At 43.0% G+C, this 19,508-nt stretch overlaps 1 protein-coding gene across 8 annotated transcripts in view; it reads left to right on the top strand.

Annotated features, from left to right (window-relative positions):
• Positions 1–19,508, top strand: part of LOC310844583 (potassium voltage-gated channel subfamily KQT member 1-like) — a 405,294-nt gene that overhangs the window by 61,794 nt on the left and 323,992 nt on the right. For all 8 annotated transcript variants that reach the window (XM_083738755.1, XM_083738754.1, XM_083738756.1 and 5 more), the window contains 4 exons: positions 1,019–1,129; positions 1,604–1,699; positions 6,082–6,207; positions 8,109–8,271. In XM_083738755.1, coding sequence (XP_083594881.1) covers positions 1,019–1,129; positions 1,604–1,699; positions 6,082–6,207; positions 8,109–8,271 — 496 coding nt within the window. The remainder of the gene's footprint in view (positions 1–1,018; positions 1,130–1,603; positions 1,700–6,081; positions 6,208–8,108; positions 8,272–19,508) is intronic.

Consider the following 19,508-nt stretch of genomic DNA (forward strand, 5'->3'; position numbering starts at 1 on the left):
AAAACCATCACCAGCCAATTAAATTGCTTGGGAATGGATTCAGAGGAGCAGAAGAAAGTACTTTTTTCATTCACAGCATAATTAACAGGGAAGTTGTTGCTACTGGTTGTGGTGATAAGTCCCTTCTTTTGCTTCTTTTCATCTCTTCCCGGTCAGGAGCATATGGAGGTCGACCACTGGAAAAAAAATGCTAGACCACATTTTTCCGGAACCTAATCTCACATTCTCATTCTTTTTTATCTGAGTCATGCACAAGAGGAATGTGAATGAGCATTATGGCCATTGCACCTCCTTATTATTTATTATAGTCGTTTATATCCCTTACTTCTGCAAACAAATCCTTTCAAGCTGGCTCAGAACAAAGCAGAAGACCATGACAGAGTGTCAAAACAGCATCAGATTTGAAGTATAGTAGTCAAACATGCCAGCAGGAAGGAGCTCATATATAAACACACATATATACACCCCCCTGAAGTTATCACTCTGCTGCATCCTACTGGTCACTTGACTCAACAAGAGCAATCCTAAGCACATTCACAGTGTGTGACCAAAACATCAAGACAGAGAAACCTAGAAATAAGCTGACAAATGTGAGGAGCTACAAACCCATGTTAAAATTGGGTTCCCCTCCCAATGCATGTCACAAGCAGACCTCCCAGTGATTTTAATCCTGGTGGGTGTGTCCCGCCCACCATGCTTCAGGTGAAAGCAATCCAAATAAGTGCTTATGTTTTGGGAGATTGTGGAATCCCTTGAATATTTATTTAATGCTGCAAAACTGCCCCAGGGAGAGGAGTCATTTATTGGAGCTGCTGCCCTGGCTGGCTGCACTCTGCACTGCTGCCTCCTATGGCAGACCAGCACAATTGGCTTCCCCAGAGCTTGTGCCTGGAGAAGAATGAGCTACATCTGACAGAAATGCACAGTACTTCAATTTTAAATCTATACAAATGTGAACCAGCTTTCAGACTATTGTCATTACAGCCTTTTTGTAAACTATTTTTCATCTACTGTACAGGTAACAGTCACTACTATTGGCTATGGTGATAAAGTGCCACAGACATGGATTGGCAAGACAATTGCGTCTTGCTTCTCTGTGTTTGCCATCTCTTTCTTTGCTCTTCCAGCGGTGAGTGCACACCTTAAATAATTATTAAGTCAGTTTGTAAACATTGCTGAAGTCTTAAGAAAGTGGTTGATGTGTACAATGTACTGCTTACCTGCAGCATAGCATGCTTGTTAGCACCTGGGGTGGGTGCGCACCTGGGCATGCAGAGGGTAAAAAGAGCCTGCTGCACCAGCCCAGGCCGTGCCATTGCTGGAGCAACCCCCTCCCACTGTGCAGGGGGGGAGCCCGGCTGGCCAACGCAGACCTCGGATCATCGTAGCCTTGCAAAGTGGCTTGGGGCTGGCAGGGCAGGGCAAGGAGCTAACTGTGCATTCCCCCCCCCTGGAAAAATGTGCTCGAAGCCATCACCTGGGCAGCCGTCCCCCCCCCTCCCCCACTACGCCCCTGTGGCTTACTGCAGATTCCATACCTTACTTTTACATGTAAGCATTAAATGCAGTTTTCTTCAACAAATAACTGCTTTTTGACTTTCAGGGCATCCTGGGTTCCGGCTTTGCACTTAAGGTACAACAGAAACAACGTCAAAAACATTTCAACAGGCAAATACCTGCAGCAGCATCTCTAATTCAGGTAAATACTTGATGAAGAAATAGGAGAAAGTGAACTGACGTTTGTAACTTCTCACCATCCCAACAAAAGAGATTACAAAGAGCAATACTCTGCTACAGTGTCTTGGTATTAACTTAGGATTTTGGAGTCTGAACTGTAATGTTCCACTATTTGCAGTGCATGTGTGGGGCATTTCAGTGAACTTGAAAGGGCCAAATTTATCCTAGATAGTGGTGGTGGCAGTGGTAAAAGGTAAAGGGACTCCTGACCGTTAGGTCCAGTCACGGACGACTCTGGGGTTGCGTGTTCATCTCGCTCTACGTGCCGAGGGAGCCGGCGTTTGTCCACAGACAGCTTCTGGGTCATGTGGGCAGCATGACTGGCAAACCAGAGCAGCGCACAGAAACTCCGTTTACCTTCCCGCCAGAGTGGTACCTATTTATCTACTTGCACCTTTGACGTGCTTTCGAACTGCTAGGTTGGCAGGAGCTGGGATCAAGCAACGGGAGCTCACCCCGTCGCTGGGATTCGAACCACCGACCTACTGATCGGCAAGCCCTAGGCTCTGTGGTTTAGACCACAGTGCCACCCGCGTCCTGGTGGCAGTGAAAGCAGCCATCATTTGATTCCCAGAACACCCTTGGAGTGATACTATATAGTGAAGTAAAGTTGTGTATAGAGGAATCCTGGGGAAATCTGGCAGCAACCGGAAGGCGCTCTTTTGCTGACATGAAACAGGCCATGGTGTATGTGTGTCAAGGTCAGTTACTTCCAGATCCAATATAACCTGTCCATTCTCTCCAAATGTTGCGCCAAATATGTCACTGGAGAACTTTCAGCCCAGCCTTGAGCCAAGGACTTCCCACTCAGGAGTTGCCTCAGGGTAGGGAGCTCTGGGCAGCTGGGAAGGGGGCTGCCTCCGTGCACCCATGTGTCACCATCTCTGGCCTTTTGTTACTCCCTGGGCCACCTCCAGGCTGCGAAGGAGGAGGCAGTGTGTGTGTCACATTTTCAGAAACAACAGAACACTTCCTGCCCTTCTCTGTGCCATCCATTTCTTGATTGTGTGGTTATCTCCGCACCTGCATTTCTCTCCTCCTGAATTCCAGTTTAACTAGGAAAATTTCCATTATGAATTATTGATTTGGAACATGTACAGTTTGCCTCAGCTTTCAGTTCCTTGAGTTCATGCGCACCTTTCCTCAGTGATGCGCATGTATGCATTGATAAAACATTGGGAGGGAGGGAAGCAAACAGCATGTTGTTGTACATGAAAGTACAAGATTCTTTTTCTGCATTGCAATGCACTGCTGATGCGCACACCCACTCCTGTACAATGGTAGAAAGCCTTGCACACAAATAACAGTAACATAGAATTGCAGGTAATCTTGAATTCAAAATTTTGAGAGAAATGCAGGTTAGAATTTAAGAACTGGCCCTCATGTTGACTTCCATCTCGGAATAGAGCAGATGGCTGCAGCATCCTGTCTTAAAAACTTTCACTTGCAAACATGAATGATGTTCATGTCACATGGCCAACTTCAAGCACTTTTGAGCCCCTCCAACTGTTGGTCTGCCAGGTGGGAAAGAAATGAAGTTCAAGGTCTCTTATGTCAGGTTTTTAAATTGACTGATGACCATGTGGGAAGGTGGATTTACACTTGCATTTTAACCTTCTTGTGTTAGTTGTGCCACTGTGAATAGAAGTGTTTCATGTGGATGTTTAATATTCCAGCTTCTGAGCTGGAAAAGCAAAACTTGTGCATGGTGGTAATGGACATTAGAAGAAGAATTTTTTTTGATAATTGAAATGCTATAAAATGCAATGTGTGATTTTGGCCTAAGAGTGTGTCAGGGAACTGCCATCAGTGCCGGAGGGAGAGAGCAAAATCCAGAGAGATTCCAGAGAGCGTCCCGGGATTGGGAGAGGCAGCCCATCTTCTGGGGAAGAGAATCAGGTTAGCACCAGTGGAGAAGGGGGGCAGATGGGGGAAGTGGCAAGGAGGTCCCATGACTCCTTGCTGGGGACCAGCGGGGAGAATAGGGGTCCTCCGCTGCCTACGCCCTCCTTGCACAGAAGGCTTTCACGCAGAGAGAGTAGGAGGAGACTAGGCGTCAAAGAGCTTCTTTGCTGAAAGAAGTTTAAGAAACGCCCACTGACGGATTCTGCCAGCGATTGAGGCAGCCACGGGTGAGTGGCTGTCCGGACAGAGAAGGTTCACTCAGGCAACCCAGCCAGGTGTTTGCACCAGCTTACGCACGAGCAACCCCTAGAACCATTACAGAGTGTATTGGACTGATTTCTTAACATTCTAGCTATTACTTTAAAATAAACCTCTACTTTGTTAAATATTAATGCAGTCTTCAACTTCGTGATGTTCATGGCATAATACAGAACAGAACATTCACCAGCAGAATGGCCTGCTCCCTGAACCTGTAGGCTAGAGCAGTGGTTCCCAACCTCTAAAATCCTGGTGCCTCCCCCCGTGACATATAATTCTTATTATTCAAAAAGTGAACTCCTATTCATGTGGAGTAAGCCTAAAAGGCCATTCACTGTTAATAACTCATTCTTGAATTGCCCTCCTTAAAAATCAAATTTCCCCCCTGTGGGAACCATGGGGCTAGAGTAAAAAACCTCACTAACCAATGGCAGAGCAGACTACATGTGTCCTGTGATGCACACCAATTTGGCACTGTTCCAAGTAAATACTACTTTCCTTGTAGTATTCTTGTCAAAAGTAAAAATAAAAAAAATTCCACAATTGGATATTTTTGTCATTACTGAATCAAGAAAACCTAACTAACTACTGGCCAGTTGCTAATCTCCCTTTCCTGGGCAAGGTTCTGGAGCGAGTGGTCACAGACCAGATCCAGGTGCTTTTGGAAGAAACTGATTTTGTGGAACCTTTTCAATTGGGGTTTAGGCCTGGTTTGGGAACAGAAACAGCTTTGGTCCCTCTGTCGAGAGACACACAAGGGAAACATGTCCCTGTTAATTGTTCTCGACTTCTCAGCGGCCTTTGATACCATCGGCCATGGTATTCTTCTGGAGTGACTCTCCGTACTAGGGGTGGGTGGCACCGCTTTGTGGTGGTTCTATTACTTGGGGAATGCTATTCAGCCCTGTGGAAACCGCAGGGCTCAATCCTATCGCCCATGTTGTTTACATGAAACTGCTGGGTGGGGTTAGCCGGAGGTTCGGAGTACGTTGTCAGGCAGTATGCTGATGGCACCCAGCTCTATTTCTCCTTTACATCTGCAGGTGAGGCAGTGGAAGTGCTGGACCAGTGTCCTGCCTCGGTAATGGACTGGATGAGAGCCAACAGACTGAAGCTCAATCCAGATAAGACTGAGGCACCCTAGACCAGATGGCTGGGAGGCTGCCTGCTCTTGATGGGGTTACACTTCCCCTGAAGGAGCAGGTTCGTAGCTTGGGGGTACTCCTGGATCCTTTGCCATCGTTCGAGGCTCAGGTGGGCTCAATGGCCCAGAGCGCCTTCCATCAGCTTCAGCTGGTGGCCCAGTTACGCCCCTATCTGGACAGGGATAGCCTAGCTACTGTTGTCTATGCTCTGGTAACCTCTGGGTTAGATTACTGCAATGAGTTCTACGTAGGGCTGCCTCTGAAGACGGTTCGGAAACTTCAGCTAGTGCAGAATTCAGCGGCCAGGTTGCTCACCAGAGCAAGACGGTTTGAGCATATTACACCAATCCTGGTCTGATTGCACTGGCTACTAAGTAGTTTCCAGGCCCAATTCAAAATGCTGGTTTTGACCTATAAAGCCTTAAACTGTTCAGGACCACAATAACTGAAGGACCATCTCTTTCTAAATGAACCTACCCAAACCCTAAGATCATCTTCTGAGGCCCTCCTTCGTGTGCCCCCTTCTTGAGAGGTTTGGAGGATGGCCTTCTCTGCAGTGGCTCCCTATCTGTGGAATGCTCTCCTTAGGGAGGTTTGCCCAGGACCTTCATTATACACCTTTACGTGCCAGGCAAAAATGTTCCTTTTAAACCAAGCCTTTGGTTGATACAATTTACATCCTATGCCCTTTCAAAATGTGTTTTTTTTTGGGGGGGGGGGGTTATTGGGTTGCTGTTTTTATTTTTATTAGGTATTTTGTGGTTTTATATCTTGATTTTATTCTGTGAACCACCCTGTGACCCCCTGAGATTGAAATTCAATCAATCAATCAATCAATCAATCAATCATACCTCTATAAAAGCAAAATGGGTGGCAAGGGAGAACTGCATTTGAACTATTTTTTTTCCACAATACTTGTGGTAGAAATCTTTTGCATTGTTCATGCAGGACAAGTAACACTACTTAATTACATAGAGGTTATGTACTTTCCGTCTTTAAATACAGTATTAGCAAGAGTTTTTTTTATGTCCTGCAGACTCTGTGGAGGTGTTATGCAGCAGAGAAGTCATACAATTCCACAGCTACATGGAAGATCTATGTCACCGCAGCTCAAAACGCAAAGAAAACAGCAGCACCATCTAGCCCAAATCTCAGAAAACAGGTCAGAAGGAGCACCTTGGTTTATTAGTTACATTTCTAACCTGCTTTCCATCCAACAAACTTAACACAGAATACATGGTTTGGGAACTCCATAGAATCATTTCAGGTGTTAGGAGAACTGGAGAACCTGTTGAAGTAAAATTCAGGACTCATCCAAACTTACCTTTTTGGGCACAGGTCTGCACATTAAAGCTCTGTGTCCGAGCACTTTTTTCTTTTACCCAGCCACTTCCCTCAGAAAAACCTCCTTTTTAATGCTGAGTTGGAACAAATGGCAATTTGGGTTTTCCACAGGTTGCTGCTTGCTCTGATTCAGCAGTAAAGAGTGGGTTTTTGCAGGGAAAGTGCTGGGGCAAAATAAAAACGGCTGTTGTTTAAAGAGCTTTAAACCACAGACCTGTGCCTAGAAATGCTTAGCAAAGGTAAGTGTGGCTGAGCCCTCATTTTATCCCACTCCAAGAATATTTAAACAGTAATTTACCTCGTTGTCCAGCTGTTCATGTTCTAATCTAAGTATGCCTTCCTATAAAAGAAGTCATTCCTCAGTTAGCAAGGGACTCTTTATTCCAGGACAGCTTTTAAAATATTTTATTTGTTATACTCCGAGTAGAGCCCTTCATACTAACTGTCCACTAATTTCAGTGGGAATAAACTGAGTGTGACTTGGTCAGCTACAACCCATAAATTTATCACATGCCACATCTTAGAAGTCAGATGCCATGACATAACAAAATGTAACCAAATTGATGGAAATATCTCAGTTTTTCTCCCCTTGTAGCCATGAGTCTCACAGGCTTACCCATACAGGTGAGCATTATAAGGCTTTAGAAAGATCATTTTCAGAATCTTTAGTGGGTGGAAGGTCAGACAACAGAAGTACTTTTTGTGTCCTTTTTATCTCATTTTCCCCCATAGAAAATATTATTAAGAGGAAGTCACTTAATGGACCTTAAATACTGTAATGGAGCACAAAATTAAGTAAGTTGGATCCAAGCCATTAATTGTACTACATTGTCTTTCTTAGTAAAGGTAAAGGGACCCCTGACCATTAGGTCCAGTCGTGGCCGACTCTGGGGTTGCAGTGCGCATCTTGCTTTACTGGCCGAGGAAGCCGGCGTACAGCTTCTGGGTCATGTGGTCAGCATGACTAACCTGCTTCTGGCCAACCAGAGCAGCGCACGGAAACACCATTTACCTTCCCGCCAGAGCAGTACCTATTTATCTACTTGCACTTTGACGTGCTTTCGAACTGCTAGGTTGGCAGAAGCAGGGACCGAGCAACGGGAGCTCACCCCGTCACGGGGATTCGAACCGCCGACCTTCTGATTGGCAAGTCCTAGGCTCTGTGGTTTAGACCACAGCACCATCCTAACCTTCCCCTTATTGAATCAAAGCTGGGTTGCTCTGCCTAGCTAGCTCCACTCAAATAGACCAACTTTGCTCACAGCCAATCCTTATCTCAAACTGAGCGCTATTTACAGATAGGTAGCCGTGTTGGTCTGCCATAGTCAAAACAAAAAAAATTCCTTCCAGTAGCACCTTAAAGACCAACTAAGTTAGTTCTTGGTATGAGCTTTCGTGTGCATGCTTCTTCAGGTATCTGAAGGCTGACTTCCTGTGGGGTAGCTAAGCTGTGGTTCTGTGGCGGGCAGTAAAGCTAGAATAGTATATCAGGTGAACATTAATATGGTCTGTGGTTGCCAACTTCTTAAGAAGTCTCAGATGAAAAAGTGTGCTGATTGTTTCAAATGAACCCTTTAAAAATGTATACAAGTCTCAACTTGCCCACACACCATTTATTTCAGTTATTTATACACTTCTTGATCACCGGGGTTTCCAAGCCTGTAGAAGTTGAAATTTTTGTATCATACTTTTTTTGGTATGGAAATGATTTTATTACAGAGCAGAAGATACAAAAGGAAAGGAAAACCTGGGCGTGATAATGGTTCCACACCTATAATGAATCCAGGGGAGACAGTGCTGCCTATTCCACAAATTACTTATGACCATATCGGTCAGCGAGAAGACAAGAAAGAGATGAGTTTCTACCTTGATGAACCTGGAGGTAACCTACTATCTTACAATGAATCTTTTATGTATACAGCAGCCATGAGTTTATTTTTCAGTTGTTAAACCATGGTTAAACATTAGCTGTGGTTTAACATGAGCAGGCAGCATGCTGGTACATGCTGCTCATGTCATAAATGCCCATTTCACACCCAATTCTCCCATCTTTCCTATGCTGGACAGAAACAAACCAGAAGCCATCTTAGCAATATATGGAGAGAAATAAATAAGGAGTGCCAGTTTGAACATAACCGTTAGGCTGTTTCCTTTGCGAAGGGATGGTGAAAGAGTGGTGCAGGCACCAACAAGCAGTGCATGGGTATCGAAGGCAGGTGAAAAAAGCAGACTGAGCTGAAATTAGGTCCAGAGAGGAAATGGTTTAACAGGTTTCTTGCTTGCTCATCTTCTGTTCAGATGTGTCCTTCTGACTACCACAGGCTCCTGATATAGGTGGGTAAAGCTCAGATTAGGGTTTCTATGTGATATGAAAAGGGTGGGTAGTGACATGCAACTTCGTTTAAAATGGGCCTCCTGCAGAGTTTTATCTGTGCCAGCATCTGTTCTCAGTGCTGGAGCTTAATCCTGGAATATATGTGGGAAAATTAAAATGCATTTCCCTCATCACTGAGCTCTTTTACTTGAGGAATGAGGGGTAGCAGTGGTGTTTCCTCCCATAACCTACTGTCACTCTTAAGACAGTCAAGGTCCAGCTTCTAAAAGCACAGGACCCAGCTTGCTTGCTTGTTAACACAGGAGTCCCTGAAAGCTCTAATTTTGTAAGCAAACTTGGGAAAGCTACTGTTTTTGTGCATTGACATACATATATGCTGACCGCAGAAAGGTACTGCTGAAATGAATTGTTAGGAAGTAGATACTTAATATATATGTAACATATTTAGAGAGTATTTTGCTCTTCCTCAGAGACAACTGAAAGGAAGTGTAATTAAAGGCAAAAACATATATCCAACTGCAAGGAATATTCTTAGTGCGTTTGTACTTCTATGTATGTTCATATTTTTTTTTTAATAAATTTTTATTAGGGGTTTTTACAAAATAAAGTACAGAAATAAACAACCTTTCTTTTATCTCAACAAAGTTTCATAACTTCTTTGGACTTCCTCACATCTCCCGCTGCCATTTTCATCATCATAAATTTTTCCCGGCAATTTATCATCTAATTTGCAAATTTTATAACCACTCATTTAAATATAATCCTCTGTAAATTAGTTTCTCTTAATCTCACTTTACATCCCATTTCGATCCGATTTTGTGGTGGCCAATTATTTATGATCAAACATCCTACTTAACTTTCCGCCAAATCACAATATTTTTGTAAATAAATCTTAAATTTCCTCCAATCTTCTTCAACCCTCTCTTCTCCCAGGTCTCGAATTCTGCCAGTCATCTCGGCCAGTTGCATATAGTCCATCAGCTGCATCTGCCATTCTTCCAGAGTGGGTAGATCTTGAGTTTTCCACTTCTTGGCGATAAGTATCCTTGCTGCTGCTGTTGCGTACAAAAAGAATGTTCGGTCCTTCTTTGGCACCATCTGGCCGACAATGCCCAGGAGGAAGGCCTCTGGTTTCTTAAGGAAGGTATACTTAAATACCTTTTTCAGCTCATTATATATCATTTCCCAGAAGACCTTCACCCTGGGACAAGTCCACCAGAGGTGAAAGAATGTTCCTTCATTTTCCTTACATTTCCAGCATTTGTTGTCTGGCACATGGCATATTTTGGCTAGTTTAACTGGGGTCATGTACCACCTATAAATCATTTTCATTACATTTTCCTTCAGAGCATTACATGCCGTGAAGTTCATCCCCGTGGTCCACAACCTTTCCCAATCCTCAAACATAATATTATGCCCAATATCCTGTGCCCACTTTATCATGGCCGACTTAACCATTTCATCTTGTGTATTCCATTTCAACAGCAAGTTATACATTCTTGAAAGTACTTTAGTCTTAGGTTCTAACAATTCTGTTTCCAACTTCGATTTCTCCACCTGGAATCCTAACTTTTTATCCTTTTTAAAAATTTCTTGAATCTGAGCGTAATGTAACCAGTCTCGCACTTTATCTTTCATTTTTTCCAAACTCTGCAATTTCCAATTGTTACCCTCTTTCTCTATTATTTCCCAATATTTCGGCCATTTGGCCTCCATATTGGGTCTTTTTCGGGCCTTAGCCTCCAGAGGTGATAGCCATCTTGGAGTTTTATTTTCCAATAGGTCTTTGTATTTTGTCCAGACATTAAACACTGCTTTCCTGACAATATGGTTCTTAAAGGCCTTATTGATCTTAACTTTGTCATACCATAAGTATGCATGCCAGCCAAATGCATTGTTAAAACCTTCTAAATCTAACACATCAGTGTCCTCTAGAAGTAGCCAGTCTTTTAGCCAGCAGAAAGCTGCGGCTTCGTAGTACAACCTTAAGTCTGGCAGGGCAAAGCCCCCTCTTTCTTTCGCATCAGTTAATATCTTAAACTTAATTCTGGGCTTTTTGCCCTGCCAGACAAATTTAGAAATATCTCTCTGCCACTTCCTGAAGCACTCCGTCTTATCCACAATTTGCAATGTTTGAAATAAAAACAACATCTTAGGCAATACATTCATCTTAATAGCAGCAATTCGGCCTAACAAAGAAAGCTTCAATTTTGACCAACTGTCCAAGTCTCTCTTAATTTCAGACCAACATTTTTCATAATTATCCTTAAATAGACTCAGATTTTTTGCTGTTATGTTTACCCCTAGGTACTTTACTTTTTTAACCACAGTTAGTTCTGTTTCTCTCTGAAACCGTTCTGACTCTGCATCTGTCAAGTTTTTTCCCAACACCTTAGTTTTCTGTTTGTTTAGTTTAAAGCCCGCTACCCGACCAAAGTCCTGAATCAATTGTAACACTCTTTTTGTACTAGATTCTGGCTCTTGCAATGTCAAAACAAGGTCATCTGCAAAAGCTTTAAGTTTATATTGTTTCACTCCGATCTGAATCCCTTGCACCAACCGGTCCCCTCTAATCAAGTTCAAGAGCACCTCCAGGACAGAAATAAACAGCAAGGGGGAAATCGGGCAGCCTTGTCGTGTCCCTTTTTCAATCTTAAACTCTTCTGTAACCACATTGTTAACTATCAGTTTTGCCTTTTGTTCTGAGTAAATCGCGTCAATCCCATTTTCAAAACCCCGCCCCACTCCCATTTCTTTTAAATTCCCCTTCATAAATTTCCAAGAAATATTATCAAAGGCCTTCTCCGCGTCTATAAAAATTAGAACTGCTTTAGTGTTAATATTTGTTTGCAAGAGTTCCAAAATGTCAATAATGTTCCTTGTATTAGCAAATAAATGTCTTCCTGGGAGAAAGCCTGCCTGGTCTTTATGAATTATCTCATTTAAAACTCTTTTGAATCTTCCTGCCAAAACGTCAGCAAATATTTTGTAATCCACATTTAAAAGGGAAATGGGGCGGTAGTTCTTAAGTTGTGTCTTTTCAGTTTCTGATTTTGGTATCAATGTGATGAAAGCTTCCTTCCACGATTCAGGCGCCTTCTTTCCCTCCATAATTTCATTGCTGACCTCCAGCAGTGGTTGAATCAAATAGTCACTTAATGTCTTATAGTACTTGGAGGTCAAGCCATCTGGCCCTGGAGACTTGCCCAACTTCATATTCTGAATGGCCTGTTCTATCTCTAATCGTGTTATTTTACTATTCAGGAGTGATCTATTTTCTTGTGATAGTTTTTTAAGTCCATTTTCTCCAAAAATTTTGCAATCTCTTCCTCCTTTTGTGGCCCTTGAGTGTATAATTTCTTGAAATATTTCTGGAAACATTTTCTAATTTCCACCGGGTTCTGAATATTCCTTCCTTCTATTTCCAAATTTGTTACTATGTTCAGCTTTTGTCTCTTCTTCAACTGCCAAGCCAGCAGTTTCCCACATTTATTAGCCGATTCAAATGTTTTTTGTTTCATTGATTTAATCTTCCATTCTATTTCCTGATTTATCAGTTTGGAATATTGTGCCTGATGAAGTTTAATTTCTCTCAAAATCGGCTGTGACTTCGGGTTTACTCTTAGTTTCTTCTCTAACTCTTTAATTTTCCCCAAAATCTTGTCCTTTTTCTCATTTTGTAGTCTTTTCTTTATGGCGTTCTGTTGTATCAAGAACCCTCTCATCACAGCTTTGCTTGCGTCCCAGATTGTTCTTTTTTCCACAGCAGTGTTCAAATTTATCTCAAAATAGTCCTTTATTGTTTTTTGGGCCTTCTTGATAATCTCCTGATCTCTAAACAAGTTGTCATTCATCTTCCATCTAAAGGAGCCGGTTGGTAATAATGTCATGTCCATTTTCAACGCGTTATGATCGGAGCAGGTCTTTGGGCAGATTTCCACTTTCTTCACCTTAGGAGCCAGACCTCTAGAAATCCATATTTGGTCAATTCTTGTCCAAGTCAGTTGGGCTTCAGAGAAAAATGTTCCTTCTTTCCCTAAGGGGTTCTTTGTCCTCCATATATCAATCCAGTCCATGTTGTCTGTCATTTCAAAAAAGGTCTTTGGTAGTCTGCCTTCTTTAGTAACCTTTTGGCTTTGTGACCTATCCATGTTTGTAGAAACGATCCCATTCATATCTCCCATCATAATGATGTTATCATAGTCCAGATAATCCAGCATAATCTCATGCAACTTCTTGTAGAATTCTGATTTCCCTTCATTTGGAGCGTAGATTCCTAATATCAAAATTTTCTCTCCTTGGTGCTGTATTTCAATTGCCAAAATTCTTCCATGTTCATCTTTAAATAGAAATTTTGGTGAGAGGCTCTCCTTTGCATATATCACCACTCCTCTCTTCTTAACTAAATCCGAAGATATAAATTCTTGGCCTATCCTTTTATTTACCAATATTTTTCTGTGGAGCCTAGTCACATGTGTTTCTTGTAAACAAGTAATGTCTAGTTGCTCCTTTTTTAATAAGTGAAAGATTTTCTTCCTTTTTTCCGGGCTGTTGCAGCCATTTATATTCCAACTTAAAAGTTGCAGAGACATCCTGGATAGATCTGTTTAGTTTCCTTGGGATGGTATTTTGTTCTGTGAGTCTTCAGGGTTCTGAGGTACAGGCACCTGTGGTGGTTCAGACCCTGAGGGTAGTTCAAGTCCTTTATGAAGGTCCTCACCGTAGGCAGTCAAAAACTTATCCCTATCTTCCAAAGTTCTAATTTTGATCTTCTTCCCTCTAAAGGTAAAAGATAGTCCTTGGGGAAAGTCCCACCTAAAGATGATTGAGTTGCTTCTCAGCAGTTTTACTAAGTCCAAATATTCAGATCTAAGATCCAACAGCTGTTTAGGAATGTCCTTAAAAATCTCAATTCTTTTGTCCGAAATGTTCAAAGAGCTTCCGTAGTGCAGGCCCAAAATCTTGTCCCTTTCCTCCTTTGATCTCAACGTAATCAAACAGTCTCTGGGCCTTTCTCTCTTTGTAAGTCTTCCAAGTCTGAAGGCTGACACAATTTTAAAATCTTCCTCCTCTAAACCCCAGAACTTGGAGAATTCTTTGGTCAGAAACTCAGCTAGATTACCTTCTTCCACTTCTGGTATCGATCTTATCCTTAAATTAATCTCCCTGTTCCGAAGTTCCAACATAGAGAGATAGGTCTGATGTTCTCCGACCTGCTTACTGAGCGGCCTTACTTCTTTTTCCAACTCTCCCACTCTTTGGCTGGTCTCTTCGGCCAGTTTCTGATTTTCACCTGCAGCCTCCTTCAGTTGTCCGATTGCTTGTGCATTCTGTGCAACTTGCCCAGATAATTTGTTTAAAGTTTCTGTATTAAGGTCAATTTTCGCAGTTTGTTGGTCAACTTTCCTCTCCAAAGACTCCAATTTCTCAAGAATTCTCTCTAATACAGAACCAGATCCTCCTGAGGCCATCTCTTCTAGTTGTAAATCCTCAGTTTCTTCCTCCCCTGCCTGTGACAGGGAGGTAACTTTTTCCTCCGAGGGCAAAGTGGGCACAGATGATCTGCGTGCTTGTGAGGCTGCAGTTACGGTTGTCAGAGTTGTTTGTCTGGTTCTTAATCCCTTTCTTTTTGCGCCACTCATTCCAAAAATATCTAGCAGTCAAGGTCAAGCTGAGTTATTCCCATGGGAAAGCTACGGCCCAGATGGTAGCAATCAAACAGAGGGCCGGGAAATAGAAAGTAAAACAATGTTTTTGTTGTAAGTCCTCAATCCTCTAGGGGGAGCATAAAATGTCCTAGGAAGAAGAGTCCATTCCACATACAAAATCTAAACCAATTCTTAGGGATCTTCACAAAAGTAGTTTTAGCAGAGTTGGTTTTAGGTTTGCCACAATATTTCAAGTTGTGCTTACTGGAGTTCCAAAATGCAAGAACGTAACCATTCTGAACTCCCTCAGACTGTCTCCAAGTTTAAATAGAATGTATCCAAATTTGCAGTCTGACAGTTCTACTGCTCAGGCAGTTCTGACACCTGGGCTTCTTAAACAGAATTGTAATCCACAAAGAAAGGAATATATAAGTCCTAATAAAAGTCCAAAAATCAATTGCTTACAGTCTTTAAAAGGAAAAGTAATTTCTGCGGGTGCTCAATCTGAGCTGTCAAAAGTTCTCTCTATGCCTCCACTCCTCCTGCTCTTTGCTTTAAAAATCAATGGCTGCGGAGGACGGACTTCCTTTTCCTCGTCTCTCCGCTTTCAGCTTATTTTCAGTATTTTAGTCCCGATATTTAGTAAAGTCCTCAATTACTCACGGGTTGTTACGTTTTGGAATCTTGTGTTGAAGGAAGAAAGGTCGGCGCTCACCGGCAACGGCAACGCGGCTTCGCTCCGCTGAATGCGCATAGACCCACAGCGCCGCTACCCCCTCTGCGATCCGGAGCCCCTTACGGGGTTCCCTCAACGTTTCGGGGGTAGCTCCTGGCGCCCGCCGGGTCCCGAGACCGCAGGCTTCCGCTGCCTGCGGTTTTCCAGAATGGGTCTCCGCTTCGCCGTAGCGGACGACCCTTTTCCAGCGTAGCTTCCCTCTCCCGGTTAGGAAAGGGCAGCCATTACCGTTCGCGCCGCCTCCGGAAGTTCTATGTATGTTCATAAAACACTTCCATAGTACTTTTCTGAGATCATAGAATCATAGAATCATAGAGTTGGAAGAGTCCACAAGGGCCATCGAGTCCAACCCCCTGCCAAGCAGGAAACACCATCAGAGCACTCCTGACATATGGTTGTCAAGCCTCTGCTTCAAGACCTCCAAAGAAGGAGACTCCACCACACTCCTTGGCAGCAAATTCCACTGTCGAACAGCTCTTACTGTCAGGAAGTTCTTCCTAATGTTTAGGTGGAATCTTCTTTCTTGTAGTTTGGATCCATTGCTCCGTGTCCGCTTCTCTGGAGCAGCAGAAAACAACCTTTCTCCCTCCTCTATGTGACATCCTTTTATATATTTGAACATGGCTATCATATCACCCCTTAACCTCCTCTTCTCCAGGCTAAACATGCCCAGCTCCCTTAGCCGTTCCTCATAAGGCATCGTTTCCAGGCCTTTGACCATTTTGGTTGCCCTCCTCTGGACACGTTCCAGTTTGTCAGTGTCCTTCTTGAACTGTGGTGCCCAGAACTGGACACAGTACTCCAGGTGAGGTCTGACCAGAGCCGAATACAGAGGCACTATTACATCCCTTGATCTAGATGCTATACTCCTTTTGATGCAGCCCAGAATTGCATTGGCTTTTTTAGCTGCCGCGTCACACTGTTGGCTCATGTCAAGTTTGTGGTCAACCAAGACTCCTAGATCCTTTTCACATGTACTGCTCTCAAGCCAGGTGTCACCCATCTTGTATTTGTGCCTCTCATTTTTTTGCCCAAGTGCAATACTTTACATTTCTCCCTGTTAAAATTCATCTAGTTTGTTTTGGCCCAGTTCTCTAATCTGTCAAGGTCGTTTCGAAGTGTGATCCTGTCTTCTGGGGTGTAAGCCACCCCTCCCAGTTTGGTGTCATCTGCAAATTTGATCAGGATGCCCTTGAGTCCATAATCCAAGTCATTGATAAAGATGTTGAATAAGACCGGGCCCAAGACAGAACCCTGTGGCACCCCACTAGTCACTCTTCTCCAGGATGAAGAGGAACCATTGATGAGCACGCTTTGGGTTCAGTCAGTCAGCCAGTTACAAATCCACTGAGTGGTAGCATAGTCAAGTCCGCATTTTACCAGCTTCTTTACAAGAATATCATGGGGCACCTTGTCAAATGCCTTGCTGAAATCAAGGTAGGCTACATCCACTGCGTTCCCTTCATCTACCAGGCTTGTAATTCTGTCAAAAAATGAGATCAGGTTAGTCTGACATGACTTATTTTTCAGAAATCCATGCTGACTATTGGTGATCACAGCATTCCTTTCTAGGTGCTCACAGACTGTTTGCTTAATGATCTGCTCCAGAATCTTCCCTGGTATTGATGTCAGACTGACTGGGAGGTAATTATTTGGGTCCTCTCTTTTCCCCTTTTTGAAAATAGGGACAACATTTGCCCTCCTCCAGTCTTCCAGGACTTCGCCTGTTCTCCAGGAATTCTCAAAGATGACTGCCAGTGGTTCTGAGATCGCATCTGCCAGTTCTTTTAATACTCTTGGATGCAGTTCATCTGGCCCTGGAGACTTGAATACATCTAAACTAGCCAAGTATTCTTGTACTATCTCCTTAGTTATTCTGGGCTGTGTTTCCTCTGCTGAATCATTTGCTCCAAATTCTTCAGGTCGGGCATTGTTTTCTTTATCGGAGAAGACTGAGGCAAAGAAGGCATTGAGGAGTTCAGCCCTTTCTGTGTCCCCTGTTTGCATTTCACCATCTTCTCCTCTGAGTGATCCCACTGTTTCTTTGTTCTTCCTTTTGCTACGAACATACCCGTAAAAGCCTTTTTTGTTGCTTTTAACCTCTCTAGCAAGCCTGAGCTCATTCTGTGCTTTAGCTTTTCTGACTTTGTGTCTACACGTGCTGGCTATTTGTTTGAATTCCTCTTTGGTGGTTTCCCCCCTTTTCCATTTTTTGTACACATTTTTGTACATCCTTTTTTAATCTTAACTCAGTTAAAAGTTCTTTAGATAGCCACCCTGGCTTCTTTAGGCACCTTCCATGTTTCCTTCTCATTGGTATTGCCTGAAATTGTGCTTTTACTATCTCCCTCTTAACAAACTCCCAGCCATCATGAACTCCCATTCCTTTTAGTATTACTGTCCATGGGATCACACCCAGCACTTCCCTAAGTTTTATGAAGTCGGCTTTCTTAAAGTCAAGAAATTGAGTCCTAGTATGCTTGGCTGCTCCTTTCCACTGTATAGTAAACTTCAGAAGAGCATGATCACTCGCGCCTAATGATCCTTCCACTTCTACCCCACTAACCAGGTCATCAACATTGGTTAGGACCAGATCTAAAATGGCTGTTCCTCTTATTGCTTCTCCCATTTTCTGGACAATGAAGTTGTCTGCAAGGCCAGTGAGGAATCTGTTTGACCTTATGCTCTTGGCTGAGTTTGACATCCAACAAATATCTGGGTAACTGAAGTCCCCCATTACTACTATCTCCCTTCCTTTTGCATGCTTGGCCATCTGTTCCAGGAAGGCATCATCTATGTCCTCCGTTTGGCTTGGGGATCTATAGTAAACTCCCACAATGAGGTCACTGTTATTCTTCTCTCCCTTAATTTTGACCCAAATGCTCTCACTTTGGCTTTGAGGTTCTAAATCTTGGATCTCTTCACAGGTATACACATCCCTGACATATAACGCCACTCCTCCTCCTTTCTTGTCTGGTCTGTTTCTCTGAAATAGATTGTATCCCTCCATTATTACATTCCAATTGTGGGACTTATCCCACCAGGTTTCAGTGATGCCTATTATGTCATATTTAGTTTGCTGTACCAAGAGCTCAAGCTCATCTTGTTTATTTCCCATGCTTTGCGCATTAGTGTACAGACATTGAAGTCCATTAATCATTCCCCCGTGTCTCTTATTTAAGGATTTTTTCCTCCCACCACTAGGTCTGTGTGCTGTTTGCTCCATTTGGTCTATGACATTTGGATGATCATCTTCATCAATTGATAGACTCCTACCTTCAGGAGCACTGTCTCCCTCCCCCACATTAGTCAGTTTAAAGCCCTCCAGATAAATTTAATGAGAACTTAGGAAAAATCCACAAAGTAATGTGGAAATATGGAGAGCTGAACTAAAGATAGGAAAAATGAGAAACCATTTTGGAAAGTTTCCCCCATCCCTAAGTTTAAGGCTATTTAATCTCTAACCGCTCCTTCAGAAAAGGGAGTTCATGTTCTCATGGTGTGAAGTTCTTCACCTGACAGCCGCTGCGTTCTCCTGTAACAAAAGGCACACACATAACGGTGGTGGACAGATGGTGAAATATTCATAACCATTGGAAATGATAATTTTTGCTCAGTGTCTCTCAAAATAGAGTATTACAATGCAATTCAGTAATGGCATGTGACCAAACCACAGCAATCATGGGCAATACAATCCAGGTTCATCACCACATTTGATCAAAATGTGGGTAGGTTTTGAATGACAGGCAATGTTCACTGGTTATACCACCCTTCCATACCTTCATGTTGGTAAGAAATCTTGCAGCCATTAAAAGGGTTTGACATCTGCTGCAATGCTAAATGTTGATAGCCAATTCATGTGTTCAGTATTCCAGGTTAAGCCAGAGTTTCCCCACCTAGACTCCCTCAAGCATTCTGTACCTTTAAGAGCTGCGTGGAAGAGAAAATATGCTTTGTGCAGCTTCCACTTCCACTTTAGCATGGTAATGGGAAAAAGCTGTGCATGGTGAAATATTCCTTTCCATTCAGTTCTTGTGGGTTCAGGAAACCTCTGTGTAACAATTATAGTCTGTCTGAGAAGCCTACTTAAGAGAACGTCAAGACTACCATGGCAAGAGAATTTGTGATCAAATAGAAAGTTCAGTTTTGAATATCACATCCTAATCATTTTGAGTGGGTTAGCTGGCATGTGCCTTACTGCATCACTCTTTTGTTTAAGAAAAACAGAGGTGGGAGAGATGAAGGCAGAAGCACTTTAGATGGTGGGGCCTCAGATTCACAGAGGTCTGCTTGCTACCTGAGCATTCTAGGTCCTGGGTTTGTTTGTTTGTTTGTTTGTTTATTGCATTTGCATACTTCCTTTCTGCCAACTAACCCAAGGTGGAATACAGTTTTAATTT

The sequence above is a fragment of the Podarcis gaigeae genome, assembly GCF_964106915.1.
Source record: "Podarcis gaigeae genome assembly, chromosome: 5".
Taxonomy (NCBI): Eukaryota; Metazoa; Chordata; class Lepidosauria; order Squamata; family Lacertidae; genus Podarcis; species Podarcis gaigeae.